Source organism: Tasmannia lanceolata, unplaced genomic scaffold (assembly GCF_043159265.1).
Source record: "Tasmannia lanceolata isolate RefF3 unplaced genomic scaffold, GAP_Taslan_0.1 ptg000008l, whole genome shotgun sequence".
In the NCBI taxonomy this organism is placed as follows: Eukaryota; Viridiplantae; Streptophyta; class Magnoliopsida; order Canellales; family Winteraceae; genus Tasmannia; species Tasmannia lanceolata.
This window is the reverse complement of record NW_027518685.1, coordinates 9137607-9163493: the sequence shown is the minus strand read 5'-3', so window position 1 is coordinate 9163493 and position 25887 is coordinate 9137607. Positions and strand designations below refer to the sequence as shown.

The following is a 25887-nucleotide window of genomic DNA, read 5'->3' as shown; positions in this document are numbered from 1 at the left end:
TTTCTGAAATATTCTGATAATTAAAAGGGCAAGTTCTGGCTGAGAAGGCTTACAAAAATACTCATCTCAAAGCACCAACAGTAAAATAAAATGCTAAATGCTCACATATACAAAAGCCATAGCAAGTACTGCCAAAATAAATTTGGCAAAACATTACATGATAAACAGCAATCCATGAGCTGAGTTTATTTTTGTGATGTCATTCCCTTGGACGGTATATTCCTATAGAAGGATTGAAAACAGTTAAAGGAGGCGAGCCAAAAGCCAAGAACATACCAAGGTTGCCCTTAGCCGGTAACCGACACGCATGACATTCTGGAAATACTGCGCTTCAAATAGAACCCCCAATGCCTGGAGAAAATTAAGTCAAAAAATTAATTTTTTTTTTGAATGGTAAGTCAAAAAATTAATAAGAAAAGAAATATTAAAATGATTCTGAAATGTACAGATTATTCTACAATTTCTAGTTTAATCAAGTACCAAAATCTAGAAAAGCAGCATTGGCTTTTTACTTAAAATCTATGTCATCAATACCTCCGATATGTTCAAAATCTCTGGTTTTTATTGCGACATTTTGATAAAACAACAAAATCCTGAGATTTTAAAAATATAGCGATATTATCATTTTTATCAAAAAGTATCGCGATAATATCACGATATTATCCCGATATTTTTATTTTATATTTTTTTCTTAAATTTTATATATTTATAGATTTATTAAATAGTTTTATTTTTATTGTTTTTTCTCAATATATACCTGAAAAAAATATATATATATATCCTGAGATTTTCCCCTGCCGAGAAATTCCCGAGAATGATATTTGTGACATAGCTTAAAATTCAAGCATCTGATTGTTAATCATTAACTCATAGATATCATTCCAAATATATGGTTCAATTTTTTTGCAGGTGATGCAACTAAAGAGACTAGGGGAAAACCAACTAGGCTTGTACAGTCCTTGCTTGAATGCAACAAAAAGTACTTGAGATCGTAAGTCACTTCTAGAACCACTGTTATCCAAAAATGCCTAATTTGACAGCTAAGAAAAGAAAGTCAATTCTACCAATCTCCCTAAACCAAGTGAATGGAATATATTCCATCCAATGCACAAGCAGTATCCCTATGGCTAGAAGAACCTGGAAAATATATATTACACTTGGATGGGACTTGCGATTTTCCGTGGACCCAGAAGAAATATTTGTGTGACAGCTAAAGAGCATGGCTGGAAGATGGAATTTTAATGTGTCTTTGAATCACAAATCCCACTGGCTAGAAGACAGAATTTTAATGTGTACTTGAATCATAAATCCCACTCTTGTGCTCATTCTTATACTGGGGTTCATGATAATAGATGCCATCGGTTATCCTCTCGAGACATTTTTGCTTGTGTGCACAGGCAAAGAGCATGCCAAATGATCATCTCAACGGAACCTGTGCATTTAGATCCGAAAGTATTCTCCATAAATGATTCACTTGCAGGCACGCGGTGTGGAATTATATACATTCTTTAAGCAAATACGAGCTAAGCAAGGTCCTAGCTATTTAGCCATGTTAGTAAGTTCCAACATTAATACTCGAAAATATCCTTTGTTATGAGGTATTTAATATCAGAAACAAATTACTTGGTGATTCCTAAGTACTGATTGTTCCTATTTCTTCATTCTACAAATTGATTGCCGCATTTAGATCCTAAAGTATTCTCCATAAATGATTCACTTGCAGGCACGCGGTGTGGAATTATATACATTCTTTAAGCAAATACGAGCTAAGCAAGGTCCTAGCTATTTAGCCATGTTAGTAAGTTCCAACATTAATACTCGAAAATATCCCTTGTTATGAGGTATTTAATATCGGATACAAATTACTTGGTGATTCCTAAGTACTAATTGTTCCTATTTCTTCATTCTACAAATTGATTGCCATATCCCCTTTAGACTGCATCAATAGTTCCAAAAAAGCCCAAAAGTTTCACATGGAAGATGGCAACCTTTAACAATAGCATCATTTTAGAAACTATTAATATTACAAGAAAAAGAACTTTCTTTCGATAGAAATTACAAAACTAAACAACAGGTAACTATCATCCAATGAGTCTAATATTCAAGCCCAAAGGCTATGCTTTATAAATACAAGGAGTTAACTTGAGAAAATGTCTTACACTGGACAAACAAGCACCACAGTTATTCTTTTTTAACACGTAATGGACAATGGAAAGAGACACAAATGGAATGTTTTTCTCACCAGAAGTTCCATTGTAATCATGCTAATTTCTACTCATTTTTTAATTTCATCTATTTTATTCTTCTTGTTTTCTTTTTTACCTAGAGAAAGCTGCTCCTATGTTTCAATATTTCCCTTTTTGTACAGGGCTTCATAAATATTACTTGACATCAGTTAAAAAGATATCTATCCAACCCTATGGAAAGCAGAAATAGAGGGAAATGGTAAAAAACAGGTAAGAACAGAACAGTTAAACTTTTGGGAAAGGAAAACAAAAGGTAAGCAGGTCTAGGCTCGTACCACTCCCAAAAAAATTGAGAAGGCGTAGATGTAACCAATCCAAGCTGGATCCCCTTGTTGCATGGACTGCACATAATGTTGAATAACAAATTAATGATTTGAATGGTCCAAATCTAAATAATAAAACCCAAAAAAAATAAAAATAAACTCAGTGTCAATAAAACAACTGCAGTGAGATAGATATGAAATGGCACTAGTTAATGGAAATGCATAATTAATATTTATCGAAAATAATACTGCAAAGTAAGCACATAAATACATAACTCAAATGGCATACCCAAGTACAGCCTCTATGTTGATGTTACCATATACAAAGGGGCGACAATTTTGAATGGGAGATCTAAAACATCTCCATCAAATCAAGTCAAATTCATGGAATCAAATCCCTATGCTCCGTGGATAGGAAACAATTCTAAGAGGGAAAATTACATTCAATAGTTCAAGTCCAGTGTGTTAAAACTGAAATTCTTGAAATAAAAAATGATACCTACCAATCAGTTCTTCAAAAAAAAAAAAGATATGTCCAATCAACTAGGTTGTCTAGAGAATCATTAAAAAAAAAAAATTAGGGTGTCTAGAGAATCCCTCAGGGGCTGATACCCATATACCTGAAGTCATCAGCCATGTGGATACACGGAGAAGGTCCTATGCCAGCCCACATAAAAAACTAAAGAATGAATCTTCTTTTACCTTAATTTGATCCTTGTGGTTGATCTTTAGTCTTCAATATGCTTTGATACCATGTAAAGTAAGAAAAAATAAAGGAGAGAAGAAGAAGAAGAACCACAAGGAGAGAGTTTGTACAGTTCAGAGAGCTTACCCCACAACTCAAAAAAGAGAAATTATTAATATTTAAGGAAGGTAAAAACATTACAAGTATGCCACTACTCCAAAAGTACAATGAGCCTCATCCTAAATACATGAAAAATAAAAGAGTACACAAAATATCATAAATAATAATGACAATATGATACATATACTTGAACAATAAACACTTATTAAAAACACCACAAGTCCAGCATCAACTTGCCCGAGCCGACTCAGTTTTACCTAGGCCGAGTTCTCGTGCAGGTTCTAGTTTTTCCTTATCAAGTAGAGAGAAAAAATCCAAATCACCTTGTTTGATGAAACATTGGCTTAACATTGACTTGCTTACGTCAACTCAGTTTCACCTTGCCCAGGTCGTCCTTTAATATAAATGACAGAAAGACCATAATCTTTACGGGCATATGAGAAACAATTAAGAAATGACTAGCGTTGGCACTCAAAGAGCTTCACACACAAAATACCACCCATAGAAAGGATTAGTTACATCACATAATATTCCCACCAATTCAATACGGAAAACAGATAATGTCCATCCTTCCTAAAAGTTCATTGTTTTCAATCAATTATGTTGGTTCTAATTTACATCCTTCAAAGTCGAAGAACCATAGGGCTTTGGGTGAAATCATTAGAAGTTCCCAACTAAAAAAATTTGGAATCTTCCAAATTTACTTTTGGACTGGAAAAACAGATAATGTCCATCCTTCCTAAAAGTTTATTGTTTTCAATCAATTATGTTGGATCTAATTTACATCTTTCAAAGTCGAAGAACCAATGGATTTGGGTGAAACCATTAGAAGTTCCCAACAATTTTTTTTGGAATCTTCCAAATTTACTTTTGGACTGTGTCAAGTTCAGCTCCTTTGTTTCAGTTTATCTATTTTCTCCACATTTGATTGAATCTTAGGTCTCAATTCACTTCCGATGGGTTTTTCGTTTTTCTTCTGAAATGGAACCTTTCGGTGCTCCATTTCAGAAAAGATACTACAAAGTTTTTCAAACTGGAAAAAAAATAGAGAAGGATGGGAAGAACAAAATCAAAAGCTAAAGCAAACGAATACTACATATCTAATTAAATCTATACTTTATTAGTACCATGTTAACATCTATCTAAAATCAACGTATTGTACGTATCATCTATATGAGCCATATAAAAGAGGTTTTTGTTATTGTTGAACCCCTCACATTTGGTTGGATATGGTTTTTTCAACTGACAAGCCCCTTGAGGGAATCTAATTTTTCTACGGAAAAATGGTAAAAATAAAAAAATAATAATAAAGTATCGGTCTAACATACTGGAACAAACAAGAACAATCAGACCAACAAGAACAGTCTGGAATACTCAGAATTGACCATAATCAATGATCAGAGTTATATTATAACATAAACAAGGAGAGCATTAGGTTTATAAAAGAAAAAGCATCTACATTCATCATTACTTATTGGGAAAACCAACAAATATTCGGCCATTCAAATATGGCACAGAAAGATATTACAAATTATAACATAAACAAGGAGAGCATTTAGGTTTCTAAAAGAAAAATCATCTACATTCATCATTACTTATCGGGAAAACCAACAAATATTCAACCATTCAAATATGGCACAGAAAGATATTACACTATGAAGATATGATGCATCAATTAGTCAAAAAGAAGAAAATTACAAAATATGAAGCCATTGCTTGAAAGAAAACATACCTGTAAGAGAAGGTTCAAAATTACTGGACCCACAAATTGAGAAGCGTCATTGCCAATCTACAATTTGGAAAAAAATAATTAATATGATAAATTAAACAAAGTTATCCAATATATAAGTGAACATAATTTACCATAAAACATCTGAGGCATTGCCAAAATTTTCTAGTTTTTCTTTCTTCACAAAGTCTTCTTATTAATCAAATAGAAGAAAGTAATAGTTTGTTAGTCAGCCATTTCCTATTTGTAACATGGTAATATAGAAAATTTCAGACTGAGAACCCAAAATTAAGCATCAAAGATGAAGATGGAAGTGAATTTTTTTTTTTTTGAATGGTCGTATCATTTCAATGATAGATAAAGGGACTGGATGGTTATACATCAAGAAATACAAGATATAAAGCATATAGAAGACAGAAGGTAAAGTTAAACAAGTGAAGAAGATAGAATCAGTCTCCCAAGGAGGTAGATCATCGTATAACCCCAATTCGTCCAAGGATACCCCATCCCTGGCAAGCCTATCTGCTGCAGCATTGGCAGACTTCTTGTCGTGAGGGAAAGAATCACCATAGCCCCCATCCAGTGGTGGATCTCGTCGAAAAGATGATCAAATCTCCAAGGGCCAACATGCAAACCATTAATCCATCTAATCACGTTAACATAGTCCCCTCCACTACTATTTTGTCCCATCGACCTGCCGCCAATAGTTTCATACTTTGGTGAGCCGCTCTCACCTCAGCCTCACAGCATTGGTGACACCAATGTGGCCCGAGAAAGCCCAAATCACAGACCCTTCATGATCTCAAAACCCCACCAATACCTGCCAGGCCAGGGTTTCCAATGTTCGATCCATCAAAGTTAAATTTTAGGAAGTGAATCTCCATCTAGAATCAGTTATTAACTCTTAGCATGCTCAAAAACTCATCATTGCGTATTTTTTAAGTTTAGCCAATCAAATAGACGGGGCCAAGCTTGTCAACATCCATATCAAACAATAGAGCTAAATATGCAAACTCCACATTTCGACACAATATTATTGGAATATAGTGCTTTTTGTGTGCATGAATGGTGACGTGAATAGTGAAAAACCCTAATACAATGAAGGGTATATTTGTCATTTCAAACATAATTCACTTATGAGTAAAAAAGGAGAGAAAGCTAATTGTATTGTGTAACTTTCATCCCCACAAAAGCTTGTCTCCCTTCTTTCTTCATTCTTTCCTTTTATAGCTTCTCGATTTACATGGTATCAAAGCGGATCTAGATACAAGAGAAATAGATTCAGTCTTTTCTTTATTTTCTCATCTCCAGAGCAAACCTCAGGACAAGGCATCGAGTGAGAAGATAACTAGATCGCACTTCCATCAGGCCGTACTGCTAATGATGTCAGTCACATGAGTGTGGGAGCCGGTTTTTTCCCGCCGCTTGCTCTTTGGAAGCGCGGGATCACCACGTCAGGTTTTTTTTAGAGTGGGGGTGTTTGTTTGTCTATGTTTCTTGTGAACTCGGGATCGCGGTCCGGATTTCACAAGAAAGAGAGTTTCAAAGTCGCCACCTAGGTTAGGACCTAGGACCCGTGTCTGCTTTTCTGATGAAACGGAGATAAAGATCCGAATTTCATAGGAAAAGCAGTGACCGAAGTTGTACTCTAGGATTGGGGCATAGAACCCGTAATTTTACTCTGTTTGTTAAGGCTTGGTCTTTACAGAAATCTGAGTAAGGGTTATGGTTACATTCGGGGAAGGTGTGGGGAACCCATCATGCCCGGATAAACCCGGTCTCTTGACTTGATTTGGCATTTTTAAAGAAATTTATCAGAAATCTTCACTTTTTATCTCTGTTTGTTAAGGCTTGGTCTTTACAGAAATCTGAGTAAGGGTTATGGTTACATTCCGGGAAGGTGTTAGGCACCAATCATGCCCGGGTAAACCTGGTCTCTTGACTTGATTTGGCATTTTTAAAGAAATTTATCAGAAATCTTCACTTTTTATCCTCTATTACGATTAGGCTTAATTCTCGTACGTAAATGAAGTGGATTTGCAAAGAAAAGAAGAAAATTGGTTTGGGTGTTATCCTGATTGAAATCATATAAACACTGCGTACTTCGAGTCCCAGGAGGATCTCACAGTGTAATCTCAATCGGGATAACTAAAACAAATTGAAATGACAATACATAAAGGAAAGAAAACAGTAGGTTTCTGATTCTCTCCGTTTGTCCAACGTCGTTGGAGCACCAGGGCTCTCGTCACTGTCTCTTTTGTCTATGGTGGGACCGGAGAAAGAGTAGGGGGATAAGAAGAGAGGACGTAGCCCTATTTACAAAGAGAGGTAAGGGATTTATGTTACAGGACCCAAGACAAGAGTAGCCCTAGATCCCATAACAACCCTGTACCGGGTTTTATACTAGAAATGCAGAAAGCTAGGAAATAAATGTAATTTTACCAAAGGAGCGAAGACGCCTTCCGAAAACTCGGCGGCGTAATAGCTCAAGTTGGACGATGTAGCTTCGGGTTCTCCGAAAATTCGGCAAAACAACGACGCTAGTTGGACAAAGTAGCTTCGCGTTCTCCGAAAATTCGCCAGAACAACAGCGCTATTCGACGATGGAGCTTCGGGTTCCCCGAAAATTCGGCAGAACAACGGCGCTAGTTGGACAGTGTAACTTCGTGTTCTCCGAAAATTCGGCAGAACAACAACGCTATTCGGAAGATGGAGCTTCGGGTTCTCCAAAAATTCGGCAGAACAACTGCGCTATTTGGATAAGATAGCTCCGAGTTCTCCAAAATTCGGCAGAACAACGACGCTAGTTGGAGGGTGTCGCTCCGAGTCTTCGAAAATTTAGCAGAATACCGACGCCCAGTACGAGCTCCTTCAGAATTTCTCTACTCTCTCTCTCTCGGGTAAAGAAACTAGGGTTTTTTAAACAGAGTTTACTTTGAAAGGGGGTTTGAAAAGCAAAGAGACAGAGGTTTTTTTTATCTAAACCAATTTCAAAACCAGTAAAAATCTAAAAGATTAAAATCTTATCTGGTTAAATTCTGATTTTACTCTTACCCCCTATTTATAAGGTTTGGAGATTTGCGAAATTAAATTCGCAATTTGCGAAATGGCTTCGCAAATTGCGATCCAATTTCACAATTTGCGAGATTTGATCTGACAGCCATGTCAGGTTGGCTGTCAAATGTCAGGTCGGCAAGAATTTCGCAAATTGCGAAATTGCATGTTTTTTATGGGGGGTATTTTGGTCCAAAACTTGTTTTTTGGGGGTTTTTTGGAACTTCAAAAGACCATATCTTGTTCGTTTGGACTCCAAATCGCACGCGGTCGGATCCGTTGGATTCCTTGTTGCAAGGAGAATCCAACAAGTCTGGTCTCACGAGTTGGTTTGGGTATGAAGTGTTTTTGGGTAAAAACATACGTTTTTTACTCAAAGTTAACTTCTGGTTGAAATGCTGTGTGAAAACGGGCTTTTTCACTGTGCCATAAAAAGGCAGGTGCCGTGTAAAGACGGGCTTTTGTTGTAACTCTGGGACATTCGTTTTCTGAGAAATCTTTCCCGTTTCATGAACCAGAGAGAGAGACCGAAAGAAAGAGAACAAGAGCTCTGAGACTCGTCATGAGACTCTTCCTCGCGACAACCTATCATTAGTACCACCTTGACAAAATTGGGTGTCAACAATGAGTCATAGCTCATCATATTTAATCCATGATTTTAAATTTCTACCGAAACATACACGATATAACTGAAATGTGGTGTATGTATTATGTATAAGTATTTATATGAATTACAGGAGAAATGTGGTATGCATTGAATTATCAAACATGCACAACAACGCATGCCCCTAGGTGTTCGTTGTTAAACCACCACGAATGGTTGTCTTGTAGCTCTTGCTTACCTGATGGGGATGGTTATCTTGGTTAAGTGATGGTTTCTAAGTGTGTATTTGTGTTTATTCTAGCATTCCCTAAACTTTCCTCTTAAACTTCTATGATTTGCATATGTTTCCATACATTTTTGTGATTTTACAGGATTTCCAGGTGAACCGAAACGTTTCCGTATCCGTAGCGGCCGAAACAAAACCACAAAACCCACATTTAAAACCTTGATTTGATCTTCCTATGGAGATTTGAGTAGACTGACCACAATAGGTATTTTTGATATTTTTGCACATTTTTTGGATTGAGTTACAATGTGATTCATAAAGTTTTTGGATTTCTGATTTTCGAAATTAAGAAAGATTAAATCTGGAGTGTTATGATCCGATCTCTTTCTTTGACATTTTGGAAAAACTAATGGGTAGTAATTTTTTATATTGGATCTTATGAAAGTGATTTCGTAGAATTTAAATGAGATTTGATCTGCGATAATTTTTCCTGAAGCTTGTATGCATGTACAAGTGTACAACAACCCAATTTTTGACTGATTTAGTAAAAATCAAGAACGGATAGATTTTGGGTTGTTGAATTATTTCTTAGGAATTTTATTTGTTCATCATACACTTTGATCATGTATGAAGAACAGTTCATCAATAAGCGTAGTAATCACTTCGGATTAGGTTGAAACATAGGGAAGAGGTCGTGTGGATTACACCCTGGAGTTCAAATTACCATTGTCCGACTAGACAGAACAAATAATCTTGAATGGTCTCAATCAACATGGATGTTCATTGGGAGCAAATATGGATTGGGGTAGATCAATGGTCGGATCAAAGAGCCAAAGGAAGATGATCCTAGTAATGAAAAATGGGAGTAAAAAAAATCTCACAGTAATATCTTGGTTGTTGCAGTCGATGCAATCTAGCATCAGTAGAGGGTTGTTTCTACGAACAATCAAAGAAATCTAGGATACTGCATCCAAGACTTATTATCACAGGCATGATATTTTTCAGATTTATTAGCTACATCCACAGATATTTAATCTCTCTCAAGGAAAGATGTCAGTAAGAATGCTACGGTATTCTAAGAGTTAAAAATTAAAAATCAAATATTGATGAACAATTAAAAAATATCATTATCAGCTAATTCCATCGACTGCTGAGATGAGGAGGTAAACAGAACAACGAAGGATACTTGACTTCCTCACTAGACTGAACTCGGATCAAGAGTTACAAAGAATTCAGATTCTTAGAAAGGGCTCTCATTCTTCAATCGAGCTGTTTATAACTATATTTGTGGACAGGACATTGGAGAGTGAAAACCAGAACAATATGAAGACCATTTTTGTCATTTCTGACGTAACTCACTTATGAATAGTGAAAGAGAGAAAGCAGTGTATTGTGTAACGTTCACCCACATGAAATCTTGCCTCCTTTCTCCTCTTCTTCTCCATTTTCTCTTCTTCCCAATTTACAAGAATTCCAATTTAAGATCTATGCAAACCAATTTTGTCCCATGTGTCAGATAAAAGGGCGAAAGAAGCAAGCAAGTATAGATGCTTCGGCAAAGAACTTCATGCCATAGAGTTACTTGGGTCCTCACAAGTCAGATAACACATAAAACAATGAAAACAATAACAGGGAACCAAATCCTTTGACATGCATGAACTGAAAATATACAACAAATAGAATCTCCAAGCCTCGCGAACCCACAATATGAGAGGAATTGAAGAAAATAGCACAAAAGATGGGTGCATGCATTGATTCCAACCATATTCAGCTGGAAGATATGGTACTAAGTCAAGTTCTAACAAAATACAAATAGCTGCAGTGATGATCTCATGCCACGACAGAAATAATTTGAACATGCTTTAGAACATTATCCTATTGCTAACAACAAAATTTGTAAATATACATAAATGAATTACAAGTTTTCAATGGCAATGGAAAAATGATTCTAAGCAAGAACAATTTCTGAAAATAACAAACAAAGATGAACTTGTTACCTTGAAAACGCCTCCCAGCCAAAATCTACAGACAAATATAGGGGGAAGAGATTATCAAGGGTAATTATGTGTGCATATGATTTTATTTTTTTTGAATGGTAACAAAAAGAATGTGGGCATAGACATGTATTCTCTATCTAATCATACCAGAGAGAAGGAAAATAAATAAAAATCATGGAACCCATTATATGTATCAGTAAATACCTTCCCCCAAGGCTACAGTGAAGGGCTCTTAACAACCATGGTTTAGGCCTCTGAGATTCTTCAAGCCAGCATTTCTGAAACCTATAAAATGGGAATCACTATAGATGTAGTACAAGCTTGATAAGAGAATATTGATTTACAAGGAGACCAGAAGAAACATACTTGCTATACAGTGTCTCAGTCTGATCCCACGAATCTAATTTCCAAACATCCTTCTCTGTGATGGGTCTTTTATAGCCTTGCTTCATAAGGGGTGTCATCCATCCAAAAAATATTTCTAACAGAAGAATAGTGCACCAAGAGAAATACACAGGTTAAAAAAAGGCACCTTTTATATTTATTCTTGTGAAGCAAAATGAATAACTTACCAGTGTAAGGAATACAGAATACAAAGATTTTTAACAATATTTTGATAGCCAGAACAAAGAACCCCAATATTACTTACGGTTAAATATATTGGCGTGCCTCTCAGGACAAATATATTCTCCTCCAGGAAGTTCTTCATATTCGGTGCTGTCGAGAGACGCCTCAGTCCCGATGGGGATGTACCCCGGATAAGGATCCAAATTAGGAACATAAACCAGCAAGAGAATTCCAAACAAAACCTGCATAAAAGAGCTCCCCACAATTTATGAAATGTGCTAGCATGTTTTCGAACAAAAATAAACAAAGGTGAAAACTGTAACGTCGGCAAACCGAGATGCATGATAGATCATCCACAGGAGGTCCAACGTGATAAACAATAAATTCAGGATGTAGATGCATTAATCTGGAAATGACAATAAACACACACACACACACACACACACACACACACACACACACACACACACACACACACACACACACTAGTGTAGATAAGTTATCTACACACTAGCTTAAAATACAGTGGGGGCCCACATTGTTTGGGTGATCCAAGCATTCATTTGATGGGCCCTCAAATAGATAGGGTGTGCCCAAAAAATCAGCTTCATAGGATCATCCTAACCCTTCGAACCGTGGAGGCAAAAATGGAAAGATTTGTGAAGGTTTATACACGTCCATTTTACATCCACAAATCGTAGGGTTGGGATGATCCTATGGAGCTGATTTTTTGTGGACACCCTATCTATGTGAGGGTCAATCAAATGAATGGTTTGGATCACCCAAACAATATGCCCTCTACTGTATTTCAAGCTAGTGTGTAGATAACTTATCTACACTTGTGTGTAGAAACTGGTTTCTCTATATATCTATATACTATATAGCAGAAGAGAAAAGGAGAGAATTATTTGAATTCCTCCCAAAATTCTAATAGAATTACACATCACTTTTTTTAACAAAGGCACCCATTCAACCCACATATTTTCAATCCTCCCCCTCCTTTATGCTTTTTAACAAAGGCACCCATTAAAGCCACATAATTTCAATCCTACCCCCCTCCTTTATGCTTTTGTAATAAAAAAAGTGGACAAAGTCAACATAGTGACGTTTTTTCTTTGCAAAATTACGGATTGGGTACATATGTTACATAATACTACGGATTTTTGTGAACATATTACATAATACTATGGATTCAGGACGCCTTTCAAAATATTGACGAATTCCGGGCACCTTAAGAGGAACAACATATTATGGAAACCTCTATAGATTGGAGGGCTAGGATCAGCCTATGGAAATGATTTTACGGACACAACCTATTTCTGTTGTGTTCCATCACATGGACGGTTTGGATCAACCTATGATGTGGACCGTACAGTTCTTTGTCGGCCCGTGCATCGCACGGGGTTTTTTACTAGTATATCTATATACTATATAGCAGAAGAGAAAGGAAGAGAATTATTTGAATTTCTCTCAAAATTCTATGAGAATTACACATTCACTTTTTTTGACTTCTTTTAACAAAGGCACCCATTCAACCCACATATTTTCAATCCTACCCCCTCCTTTATGCTTTTTAACAAAGGCACCCATTAAAGCCACATAATTTCAATCCTACCCCCCTCCTTTATGCTTTTTTAATTATGGAAACCTCTATAGATTGGAGGGCTAGGATCAGCCTATGGAAATGATTTTACGGGCACAACCTATTTCTGTTGTGTTCCATCACATGGACGGTTTGGATCAACCAATGATGTGGTATGTACAGTTCTTTGTTGGCCCATGCATCGCACGGGTTTTTTTTACTAGTGTGTGTGTGTGTGTGTGTGTGTGTGTGTGTACATATATATAAGTTGAATTATGTACGTAGGAGTAAATAATGGAACAAACCTGGAAGAAGATCTCACTGATGTACAGATAGAAAACAGATCTGCAACAAAAAAAATAACCATAAGAAATTCCTCCTTCCACGTAAAAATATAGAAAGCTCATACAAAAAACTTTACAAATATATTGACAGCGTCTGGCAGATTAATATAAAATGTCTGGAATCCCATTATGATATCAAAAGCTATATTCTTAAAGTAGCCAATTATCAAGGGGAGTTTGGTGTAGATATATTGCACACACACACAATACACGTCGACCTATTGCATACCATAAACTAGGTAAATGGTGGGGAAATGTTCCCACGTAAATTTATAAAAATAGAATATATTTGTTTGTCCTAGCATATTTTATGTGGGCCCCACTACTAATTAATTATATAGTGCATAGCTATTGTGTGCAGCTTGCATGCCTGTTTGTATTTTGCGTGTATGAATATGTGTGTGTGGTTGGGGGCGTGGGGGGGGGGGGGGGGGGGGTGGGCGTGGAGGTGGGGGACTACGCAGGCATGCAAGATGCACAACTATAATGTGCAGCTCGCATGCCTGTTTGTAGTCTTAGTGTGTATGAATGGAAAGTGATGGGGGACCATCCAAGATGCCATGAAGGATCAATGAATTAAGATGTGGCCCATCGTTGATGTTAAAATTGTTCTATTTAATTTTTAGAGTGTTATTAAGTCTTTTTAATTTATAGGAAGGTATCAGTCTTCTCACATCAAAATCACAAAGTTCTTTGAGTTATGAGTGTTTTATATAGGCCCCACGCATGTATTACAGGAATTGTAAGTGGGGAGCAAGCTTTTAATTCATTAGAGGGCATTTTAGTCCAAGTTATTAGGGTTTTTTTAGCAATTTAGAACTTTCTAGTTCTCTTGTTTTTTCTCATATATTGTAAGCCTCATGGCTCATGACGAACCCAGCTAGTGTCTGGATTAGACTTAGTCACTTTGAGTTGGGTAGATTTTTTCACCTTCTTCATAAATTTTTTCTAAAGGATTCATTAGCCGACCCCAACTAGTTTGGGACAAAGGCTTAGCTGGGTTGAGTTGAGATTGTAAGCCTCATGGCATTTTTCTATGTTATGGATGAATCAATGAAAAACAGTTTTCTCTTGCTTTCTTGCAAATCATGTATGTGAAGATGTGATGCCTAGGACCCCATAGTGCGATGCCCTGGGTTTTAGTTGCTGAGATTCAAGCCTTCATATCTATCTCTTTCATGTTTCTTCTTCTTTTTTCCCCAAAAACCACCTTCTCAGGTACCCAAAACCTCCATTGATCTCACGAAAAACCTCTCTTGCATTATTTTCCACCTACCTTCTACCCAAACCCCCTTAAAATATCCAATATATATATATATATATATATATATATATATATATATATATATATTTCCGACCTTAGAAATATCATTCGAATCCATTCATATCCCGACTCTCTCTCTCGTTTAGCCCCAAAACTCATTTTACACGTTCCTGCCATCCTTCAATAGCTTCCCAGCATATGGCTACACCACCCAAACCTATCCTAAACCCCGTAGAATTATTTCCTCAGACTAATCACCTATTTTTTAAGCCAAAACCCCAATTTTCACCCATCTTTTTCACCCCCAACGTCCCTTTCAAAGAATCGTCTTATTTTAGTTAGGTTTTAGAGCGAAATATTAGTTCGACCCTCGATTGTTCTGCATCAGTATGTAAATGCGTGTAGTAAATACACACGCAAGGACATACACAAAACAAGAGCTACTAACCCTCACCCTCGGGGCAAGAATCTTATCTCTCACCTTTCAACAACCCCCCTCGCCTCCCTTAAAATTATCACATAAACACCCTCATTAATTCCCACTACAGCACATTAGTCGTGGATTATCCCTCACCCCAAACCTCAGCATTTTAAGCAAGGTGAGAGTTGAAGTTTTCCATACAGTATATATGTATAGAGAGAGAGCCCAACTGTGGCATCACTTTTTTTTCTTTCTAATGCAAACATACATCAAAGGGTAATTAAGACTTATTACAGGAGAAAGGACAAAGAAACATGAGCGCAACTAGTGGCATCGTGCTTATGTCAGTGCATGCATTGTTGATGTCAGCAGATGGCCCACATTCCACCATTGATCAAAAGAAAGAAGTGCAAGTTCTACATCAGTGGTGGCCTTTCTACCCTGCAAAGGCAATCAAAAGTGACCTACATTTTAAAGTTCAGAGACTTACAACGCATTATGTATCAAGGCCGATGAGATACATTAGTAAAATACATCTGTAGCAGGGTTTCTTGAAGTTTCATCAAGTTGTATCTCAACATAACAACTTAAGTAATCCTTAATATCAGACTTCTTAGTTTGAACTTATGTAATTATGTTAGCCCTGGGGCTGAACAGAATCCTAGGGGCATTTTAATCCTTCATTCATTGTGACTTTGCCTCTTTTCGTCCATTAGAGAAGAGTTTGACATCTGATATTGACACTTCAATATCAATTCCTTTTTGAGAGGCCTGAGGGTTTAAACTTCAAACATATTTCAGTATGTCAAGAAGTTACGAATTCATTTTCTTTCATGGTAATAGCAAATAAGAACAACTCCTCGGAGCTCTAAAGGGATTTTGACGTGATGCACGTCTCCTAAGCAAAGGAAATAGCAGAGAGAGTAAAGACCATGCTCAATCGGTTGGCCTAGAGGACTTCTTACGTGAGTCAATCCACGGCAGTGACACTGAGGGCGGCGATTCTGGTAGTGAAAGAGAAGGTGGTTCGGAATCCTCCTGTTGGGACTAGCAGGCCTACCCAGGTGTTCCCGACGCTAGGAAGAGGTCGTGGAGATGTTTCTTCTACTTCGGCAACGACCCTTCGTTCCACGACGTGATCCGTTTGAGTCGCAGTTCGAGAGTGGATTTTATGCTACAAATGCAACCAATTGGATCACAAATCAACCAGCGTCCCCAAGGCGGCATACTACCAATCTAGCTGTTGGTGACGAACATAAAGAGGATGATCCAGAGCAGTAGTATAATGAAGAGTCTGAAAAGAAGTAGCATATAGAAGAGTCTGAAACGAAGTAGCATATAGAAGAAGATTCCAGCCCTATTATTGATCTCCTAGGCGATCCTTGGTGATGCAGCGTGTGATGTGCACACCAAAAATAGGAGTTCGCGCAACACGACAATCTCTTCAAGTGCAAGTGCAAGGTTAAGAACAGAACATGCAACATCATTATTTATTTAGTATGAAGAACCTTGCGTCAAAGTCCATGGTGAAGAAACTCAAGTTAAAGACAGAGAAGCACCCTACTCCCTACAACTCGGTTAGATTTCAAAGGGAAACAAGAAGAAGGTAACTAAACGTTGTCGATTTCTTTTTGAAATTGATACTTAGGACTTACAAGGATGAGGTTTATATGACGTTATAGATAAGGATACTTTCCATCTATTATTGGGGAGGCCTTGGTAATTTGGCAAGGATTCCATTCATAGCGAAAGGGATAATGTCTTTGTTGTTCGCTAGAAAAATAAGAGTTATGCCTTCAACATTTAATGGATGAGGAGAACCCCAAAGCATCTCTAGTGTAGGGGCACTTGACATTAAAGAAATCCCTTGTCATATCCAATAAGAAGCAGATACATAAAGGCGTAAAAAAGAAGCTTACTGAGGCTAATGCAAAGTACAAGGCCGAAAAGGACAAGCGTCGATGTGTCAAGCTCTTTGAAGTTGGAGACAAGGTGATGATCTTCATGAGGAAGGAATGGTTTCCGGTTAGTAAATATAACAAGATCAAGCATGGGAAGGTGGGGCCTTATAAGATTCTAAAGAAGATCAATGATAATGCCTACATGGCGTGGCGGATTTACCGAATGAGTTAGGGATATCAAAGAATTCCAATGTTTTGGACCTCTATGGGTTTCGTGATACACCTATTGGAGATGGTATGACAACATCACCACTTAACTCGGGGTCGAGTTCTCTTCAAGTGGAGGGGACTGGGGTGATCCATGTCACCTTAGCTAAGGAGGACTTTGGGTTAAACAATTCCAAAGGGAAGGAGTTTTACACAATTCTGTTTGGGGTAGTGGAGCACCATTGGCATATAGAAGGAGAGTTTATAAAAATCCTATATGCCCTGTTTGGTTGCAAAAAAGGTGGAAGACAGCTAGGCATTTTATGGGATATGGAATGCCAAATGTTGTTTGGTTGTCAAATTTGAACTGAAATTCCATTTGACTTCAAGACATTGAGAAGACATCATCATTACACTTTTTCCTAGGTGGCGCTGATGTGGCGAGAGTTGTCCCCTCTACTAAAATTCCAATACAAAACCTCCTTTTTGGAGTTTTTTTGTGAGAAGAAGAGTGGAATTTGTTTGTCTTATATAATCATTGCCTTTTTCCTTTCTTTCTCTCTCTTCCCTTTCTCTCTCTTCCACCACCCATTTTGATAATGACACCCAAATATTTCCACACCTCTTCTAGCAACCAAACGCCTTACCGCTTTTTTCCTTTTGGCTACCACTCTTCTCCCCTAGACAAGCCTACACAACTTCCATGCTTTTCACCTCCCCCTTTGACTACTTCTTCCAATAAAATCCCAGCAACCAAACATGGCCATAATGCAACACGTATTGGTTTTTTGTTGAGTGTAGGTTTTATTGGTTATTTACTATTTTTTAAAGAGTTTAGGGGTTAGTTGAGTTTACGTAGGAAAAGAAGTCGGGTCTAGGTAGTTGAGTCTTTTTTTGGAGAGGGTTAAAAGTTTATTTTAAAACTCATGTCAGAGGGGTTGTTTTGGACAATGGTTAGTAGTGCCCGCCCACTCTGTCACACCCGCCTGCCGGCCCGTTCTGAAGAATTCATGGGCCGGCAGTGGAAGGTTTGGATCTTTCAATCTTATGTCGTGAGGGATGTGACCTATGTTATGTCCATAAGATACCACAGCTTTTGGTGTTCTATGATTCACCTCCGAATAATGAGTAGGATATTTTGTTTTGGCTGAAATAAAAATAGTCTTCTTCTTGGTTTTTTCTTTGTTCTACCCAAGTTGTTTTCGGTCTGCCCCTACCTCTTTTTACTCCATCAATTTGGCACGAGTCGCCTCTTCTCACTGAAGCATCCAAAGGCCTATCTTGGATATGTCCAAAGCATCTTAAGCGGTGCTCCCTCATCTTCTCCTCAATTGGTGCCACCCCCACCTTTTTACGAATGTCTTCATTTTTAATTTTAAGAGACACTCTGTATGTGCATTATTTTGCAAATAACAAAAGGTTCTTGTACTTTTGTCCCAAAAACTTTGTGTTCAAGTCTTACTAAATGTCTCACATCGGTACTGTTTTGTCTTGTACCTTCTCTAGAGAGCTTTAGCAGAGAAAAAGAAAAGAAAAGAAAAGAAAAGGAGTTGAGGCCCCGTGGTTGCACTTGGTATCTTGAAACAGAACAATGACCAGAATAAAAGAACTGCTTTGAAGCTGATACAATAATGCAGCTTTAGCTACCAAACCTAAAAAATGATAAAAAGAACTCACTTGGTATAGTACCCTTTGACAGAGAGAACAAGACTGAGCATGACAGAATCCCCAACCAAAACATAGATGACTCCAAATCGGACATACCACCTCAACTCACGAATGTAGACTATAGTTTCCACACCAATCATGATCAGCATGCCACACCAAGCAAGAGCCTCAATGAGAAGAGAAACTATCTGCATGAGAAAAAAATAATTAAGTACATATACATCATATTAGCTAATTCATCTGTGCAGGAAATATAGCAAGGCATAAAAAAGGGAACTAAGCAAGAATCATTGAGGTATCAGCACTCAAAAGTTTGGACTTCGCTGGTGCAGCAGAAATAAAATAACAATCATAAATTTCAAACTTAAATTCAACCCAAAACAAAACCAAGCATACATCAATAAAGAACAAATTGAAGAGCAGAATATGATGTTGTTTCAAATAGAAAAAAAAAACAGTAAAACTCCTTGCATATACTTCAAATATTTTTTTTAAGACCTAAACTTTCTCAAAGAAAGGACTCCCAATCCCTAGATACTTTCCAACCTGAAAACAGACCTAGAAGACTTCTACTTTAACTCAGATTCTAATTATACTTAAAAAGACAAACTTTCTCAAAAAATCATCCGAATCTCCTCTAAAAAGTTAACTTTCTACATTAAATTGTTTTTAAATATAAATCAATCCTAATTCAACATCCTCAATTCAAAATAGAAATTTTAGAAGCTTCAAGCAGTCCTACCCTTTTCCAAAACAAGACTTTCATATAAGAAAAAATAAATAAATAAATTCAAATAGAAATCAGAGAACTTACTTTATTCTAAGGTCATCCCTCCTTCTCCTATTGGCCTTTTTTACAATCAAAATGCCAATAATGCATTTAAATCCAGTTTATCAAGCCAAATTCAAACAGTGGACTACTACTTTGTCAGACAGAAGATGCTGGAGAGATTAAACCAGCAAGCAAGTTTAAATGCAAATATTAAACTTGATTGCTACCTTGATGGTTGTGTAATTTAAGTGCCATAATGTGTGGTTAACCTTTTTATATTTCAAGTAAGCATTTTTTTGTCCTACCAGGTACTCTCATATCCACTATATCAACACATGAATAAAACCTATAAATGGTTTGGGTATCTCAATATTTTCAACAATCGAGACAAGTATCCATTTATATCTGCTTCTTGAACGAGTAACAAAAGCTTTTAAATGTGAATATATGCATAAACCAAAAATTGAAAATAGCAAACTACCAATCAGAGTTAGTCAGGGCAAAAAAGTAAATTGATTTTTTTTTCAGAGATGGCCTCCGAAAACCCATAATCCGCAGTCATGAACCAAAAACAAATGCACAAAATAGAACAGATGAAATCACAGAGACAACTGAAGATAAAAATGGACAGATTAATTTTTAGATGAATAAATACAATTTACTCGACTAGGCCTTTTTGTGACGATGCAATTATTCAGAGGAGAAAGAAGTATTGAGAGATGAATTGTTGCGGTGTGCTTGATGTAAACACATAACCATTGAAAAACTAACAAATCAACTAATACAAACCCCTTTCACAATGTTGAAAATCCAAATAAAAGCCTAAAAACTATCAAGCTAAACCGAAATGAAAACCCACCTCGAATGGAGCAAGGGCAGTCTGGCCGTCCAAATTTGCGATTGACATGCCCATGACTAACCTGAATAAAGGCTCAGCAGTACAATACACAGCCAGCAGTGCCAATACATAATTGTAGGCACGTGACCTCAGCTGAAATCTCTGAACCTTAGAATCCTTCTTACTCCGCCATATTCGGTAACAGCACAAACTCAGAAGAACCAAATGAGTGATACAAATAACCAAGGTGTCAATGCCACAAGGTGTATAAGCACCAAAAGCATTCTCCACTGCCTTCGACCAGACTCCATCTTCCACCGGCCGACAATACCAAACCAGCGGCTTGAAAGCCATTTCCAATAACTTGAACTCCAGTCACCCCTCTAAATGAACATCATCATCATTCTCTTTTTCAAAAAACAACCACTTTTTGATATACAATGGAGATACCAAATCAATGTATTACAGGTAACCGCCTCCCTCTCTTCCTCAAATATTATTCCTGGCATTCGACAAAGTGAGATTTCAGCAGACATTTCATAAGAATAAAAAGCTAATACTTCTCAATTATATAATTAGACGACTCCTTCCCGCTTACAGAGCGTTTATAACACAATTCAATTGATCAGAACTCAAAAATCACATGGAAAATCTGCAGAAATCGAAAGAGTTCAAGAATTATTTTTCAAGTTGCACTCAATAGCACTTCTCTTGCTCTAAACCTAATGAAGGTCAACACAGAAAACAGAGGAAAAAGAATAAATAAGACAAACATGAAACCAAATTCCATTGGCCGACCGAAAAATACCATAGAAACGAAGAAAGCAAATCAATCTTCTTACGATCTGTTTATTAAAGACCAGCTCTTTAAAATCAATACCTCCAACTACTCAAAAATTCGGCATCTACTCACTACTCTCAAAACCCAGCTTGATCATTCCAAACTATTTTCATAAATTTGCCCCCATACACCGAATTTACGCATCCTTTGACGATTAATTCACAGAAAGGAAGAATCAAAAGACAAAAATGCATACAAAGATCAATACCTCTCTAAATTTCGGTTTAGAATAGTCGCCGACTCAAATCTCGCAACACAAAACTAGCCTTTTGCACGATTAATTCATAGAAAGGAAAAAAACGAAAAACAAAAAGCACACTAGGATCAATACACCTCTAAATTTGGCTTTAGAATAGTCGCCGACTCAAATCTAGCAACAAATTAAACACAAAACTAACTTTTCGAGGTTCATTCATAGAAAGAAAAAAGCGAAAAACAAAAGCGTAGTGAGATCGTTGCCTCTCTAAATTTCGCTTTAGAATAGTCACCGACTCAAATCTCGGAACAAATTAAACACAAAACAAGCAGAAAGCTATTGAAAAAATCATTGTGTTATCCAAATCAAAGCATGCTAACCTTGACAAAACCCTAGCTCTCGCAAGAAAACAGTTTCTGCTCTCTGCAAGATGGAGACGACGAGGTAAAAATGAATGTAGCGGGCATCAATCTGTGTTAAATGATGAGGATTCTTTAGATTCTCTATATGCCTTTTTAGTTCTCCATTCACGAATCAGATGCGGATTTTCCTGGATTTTTATTTCCCGGTTGAGTGGAAATTGCGGGAACAAGACAAAACCATTGGAGCGTCACCGCTTACGAAAGATGAGAAAGAGGTAAAAAAGGTAATTGGCGAAAAACTAGAAAAAGAAAGGATTTTCCTTTCTTAGTTTTTATATTATGTCGGCTTGTGACGTCTCTCTCGACGTCCCTCTCTATCTGGTCAATGGCGGGAGCTTTTCTCTCCTGGTTTTTGGATCACTGTGAAATTAGGTCAGGAATGCTAGTATCCTTCGCCAGCATGGAGGAAAGTTAGGTTTCGCCGATTAATTGGAGCATATAAAGGGACCCAAGTTCTTTCACCCAGCATGGAGGAAAGTTAGGTTTCGCCGATTAATTGGAGCTTACTCCCGTTTCCACTCATCTCAAGTTTAGGCCTCTAGGAAAAAATTCTTTTCATTGCAAAATGAGTTTTCTATAACTCCGCCGAGTTTAAAAAAAGGATGATGATAAATTCGCACCCAATGTAGGAAAATTCGCATCACTGTCGTTAAAGTCTCCCACAATTCACGTTACAAGGGGTGCGAATTACCCTATAGGGTGCGAAATTTTAAGGAAATGATATCAACAAAACCATGTTTTAATAATTGTACCAACTCATTGGAAAACGAGTTTTATATTGCTCCGCCAACTTTGAACAACCTTTTTTAGTGTTAAAAAAAATGGAAATGATATCAACACAACCTCGTCTTTTATTATTTAAATAATTGTTAAAGGTTATTACATTTCATAAAAGGGAAATGATATATCCGCCCCTTTTGATCACCAGGAACACCCCCTGTCAGTGTTTGTGGCAATCGGGGGTATTGAATTCTTTTGACATAAGTACAGCAGCCCCTCTTTAGTCATTGATACACTGACAATGGGTGTTCCTGATTATCAAAAGGGGCGGATATATCATTTTCCTTCATGAAAAGCTTTAAAAAAGAAAAGACAAGCCGAGTTTGTGGAATTATTAAAAATGGTTGTGCTGATATCATTTTCCTAAAAAAAATTTTGTTGGAGAAGCTTGACCGTCCACTCCTTGTTCTCAGAATCCAAATGGCCTCTTGGAGGCAACGATTCACATATCCCACCAAGCTAACAATGCCATATTGCCAATCATAGATGATAAAAAGGAGTGCTAATATCAAAACAGGGCGCTGCACATATTAAATGTGAAAATGAAAGAGGTAAGTGATAAATGCACCCCATTTCATTACTTGGGACACCCAGACGCAGTGTATCTACAACTGTAGAGGGGGTTGATGTACTTCACATGGGAATGATTCAACCGACCTGATCGCCACGTACACTTGCATCTGGTGTCCGAAGTAATGAAAAGGGGCGCATTTATCATTTCCCAAGAAAAAAAATCTCACGAGTTATGTTCGCGCATAGCTCCTTTTATTTTCTTATTTTATTTTAAAAAGAAAGAAATAACATGTGGAACACTAGTTTTAGTTTTTTTTTTTTTCCTTTTCCCTTTTCATGGCCCTAGTCCAAAACATATGACACTTATGGATGAGCCTGAAATTATAACCTTAGCGGGCCCTACATGGGTGGGGCAGCAGCTAAAATTACACCAATCCAATTATAGTAAGCCTTTGACTGGGTCTCTTCTTCAACTACTAGTTGGCGAAAACTACACTAATAATCCCTCATTTGAATGGTAGTTTTGATGTTGCATTCATGTATAGCTACGTTTAACTACTCTGGTGAATTTTTGGATAGGTCCCACCATCTGCATTCAATGTTTTGATATCGTCAACACTCTATTTTAGACTTCTACAGCGGTGTTGAGAGCTCGATGGAAATCGTGAGTCACCGAAAAATGCGTATAGGAAAGGGCTGCCAATATCAAAACAAGTCCTCTCGGGGTCAAACAGCTACACCACAACAAGAACAACTACTTTACTCAAAATATGATTTATTTTTTCCTCCCTCAGAAGCCTCCTTCTACACCCTCGTTACCCCTCTCGCAAGTCGCACCACATTATAAAAATAGTATTCATGGAAAAAAAAAAATTCATGATTGCCAAACATGACCTTGTGTTTCCTTAGAAAAATTGAATAGGGTGATAGGCAAATACAATAATTCAAGATTGGACAATTACCTCCCCAGAAAGCGAGAGGCCGAGAGCCATCTCTTTCTTTCTATATTTCTTTTGTTTGTTTGTTAGCCTTGTAGGGACCCCTGTCCTTGTAAATTCCTTAGGGAGATGATATTTTCACCCCCTCACCCTGCATTACTTGCACACACCCATTTTAATCTGATTTGACGTGAAAAGTGGGCAACGTCATGTCAAATCGTATGAGGGTGTGTGCAAGTACTGCAGGTGGGGTGAAAATATCATCACCCAATACTTAAATATAAGCCTTAATTGTGTACAACGTAAGTAGGTAGGACATAGAACACTCAGATGGACAGTCCATTTAGATATAAACCGTGACCTGTCTCATAAGATAAGATCCGAAAAGGATCCCAACTTGACCAAGACATAGGTGGATCTGATCCGAAGTGGATCCTTTGATCAAGAAATGTGTAAAATAAGAAGGGTGCCAATATCAAAACAAGTGAGAATTGAGTGTACATACGAGTAAATTTTTAGGTGAAGTTAGTAAGGCCGGGCCTTTGGCCAATAACAGAAACTCGGCCTTTTTGGCAATAATTTTACCTTGGAGACATACCTAATCAATTCTTTTTGGATGCAGTATCTTTGAAGACTTTTTAATTTTACGTGGCACGGCTATATATTTCAAGCTTCATAATGTACATTTGTCGCGACATCAATTTGGACTCTTCCACCCAATAAAATATGAGCGGTGAGTGGTTCTGAAGTTGACATTTCTTTACGGAGAAAGAGCCTTTTTTGGCCACCAAAATTGGAGAATTTATATGATGGGTGGCTGTGAGAAAACGTGAAGTCTAAAAAAGTAGGTACGGCCCAGTATTTTTTATGATGATCTAAACCGTTCATTTGTTTGGGCACAAGGTAAATAGGCTGTGCCTTAAAAATCATTTCCATAGGATGATCCTAACCTTCCGATCTGTAGAAGATTCCATAAATGTTGCTTCATGATTTTTGAAAATGGAGAGATTTGTGAAGGTTTTGACACGTCCATTTTTCCCTCAACAAATCGTAGGGCCTTCATGATTCACCTTTTTATTAATTTAGTATTTTCTTTGTAGATAAAATCCCCCTGTATTTAATGCATCTCACCTCATTTTCATTAGCGCACTGCACAAGGCTTCTTCTGGTTCGTCTGAATGTGTATTTGAACTGACAGAACCTTGGGTTCGTTTGGATCTTGGCCGTTGGTATTAACTAGAGACGGAAGGATGCTTGCACGTGTTAACAAAACTTTTTAGAACATTGGCGCCTTTATTCACAGTTGGTTTGGTTTGGATTTGAAATTTCACTTTGAACCCAGAGTCCCTTCGGTTTGTTTAAATCTTAGCCGTTGCCAATATGCATAGACGGACGGATCCACGACCCCACACGTGGACATCAATATGAAACCGTGACGTCTTCTAATAATACCGCCATCTTTGTATGGGATTCCGCCGGCGTACCCATGAATTCCGCCACCGTACACCCTATTTCCGCCCGCGTACCCCTTGATATTCCGGTGGCGTTCTCAATATTCCGGCGGCGTACTCAATACGTTTGGAACACATGTTAAAACCCAGAAAATAAAACTCAGAAAATCCGGCGGCGTACTCTATATTTCAGTGGCATACTTGATATCTTTGAACGATATGTGTTTCTTGAATCCGGCGGCATACTCTAGAATCTTG

The 25887-nt window shown here is 37.4% G+C and overlaps 1 protein-coding gene across 1 annotated transcript in view; it reads right to left on the bottom strand.

The window, feature by feature from the left end:
- Positions 1 to 22159, bottom strand: part of ABCC2 (multidrug resistance-associated protein 2) — a 46961-nt gene extending 24802 nt beyond the window's left edge. The window contains exons 1-11 of the mRNA XM_077387722.1: positions 21906 to 22159; positions 20510 to 20990; positions 18888 to 19066; positions 13379 to 13418; positions 11574 to 11733; positions 11291 to 11405; positions 11129 to 11209; positions 10925 to 10949; positions 5047 to 5103; positions 2522 to 2587; positions 277 to 351 (exon numbers count right to left, since the gene is read on the bottom strand). Coding sequence (XP_077243837.1) covers positions 277 to 351; positions 2522 to 2587; positions 5047 to 5103; positions 10925 to 10949; positions 11129 to 11209; positions 11291 to 11405; positions 11574 to 11733; positions 13379 to 13418; positions 18888 to 19066; positions 20510 to 20842 — 1131 coding nt within the window. The 5' untranslated portion in view covers positions 20843 to 20990; positions 21906 to 22159. The remainder of the gene's footprint in view (positions 1 to 276; positions 352 to 2521; positions 2588 to 5046; positions 5104 to 10924; positions 10950 to 11128; positions 11210 to 11290; positions 11406 to 11573; positions 11734 to 13378; positions 13419 to 18887; positions 19067 to 20509; positions 20991 to 21905) is intronic.
- Between the last annotated feature and the right edge of the window lie 3728 nt (positions 22160 to 25887).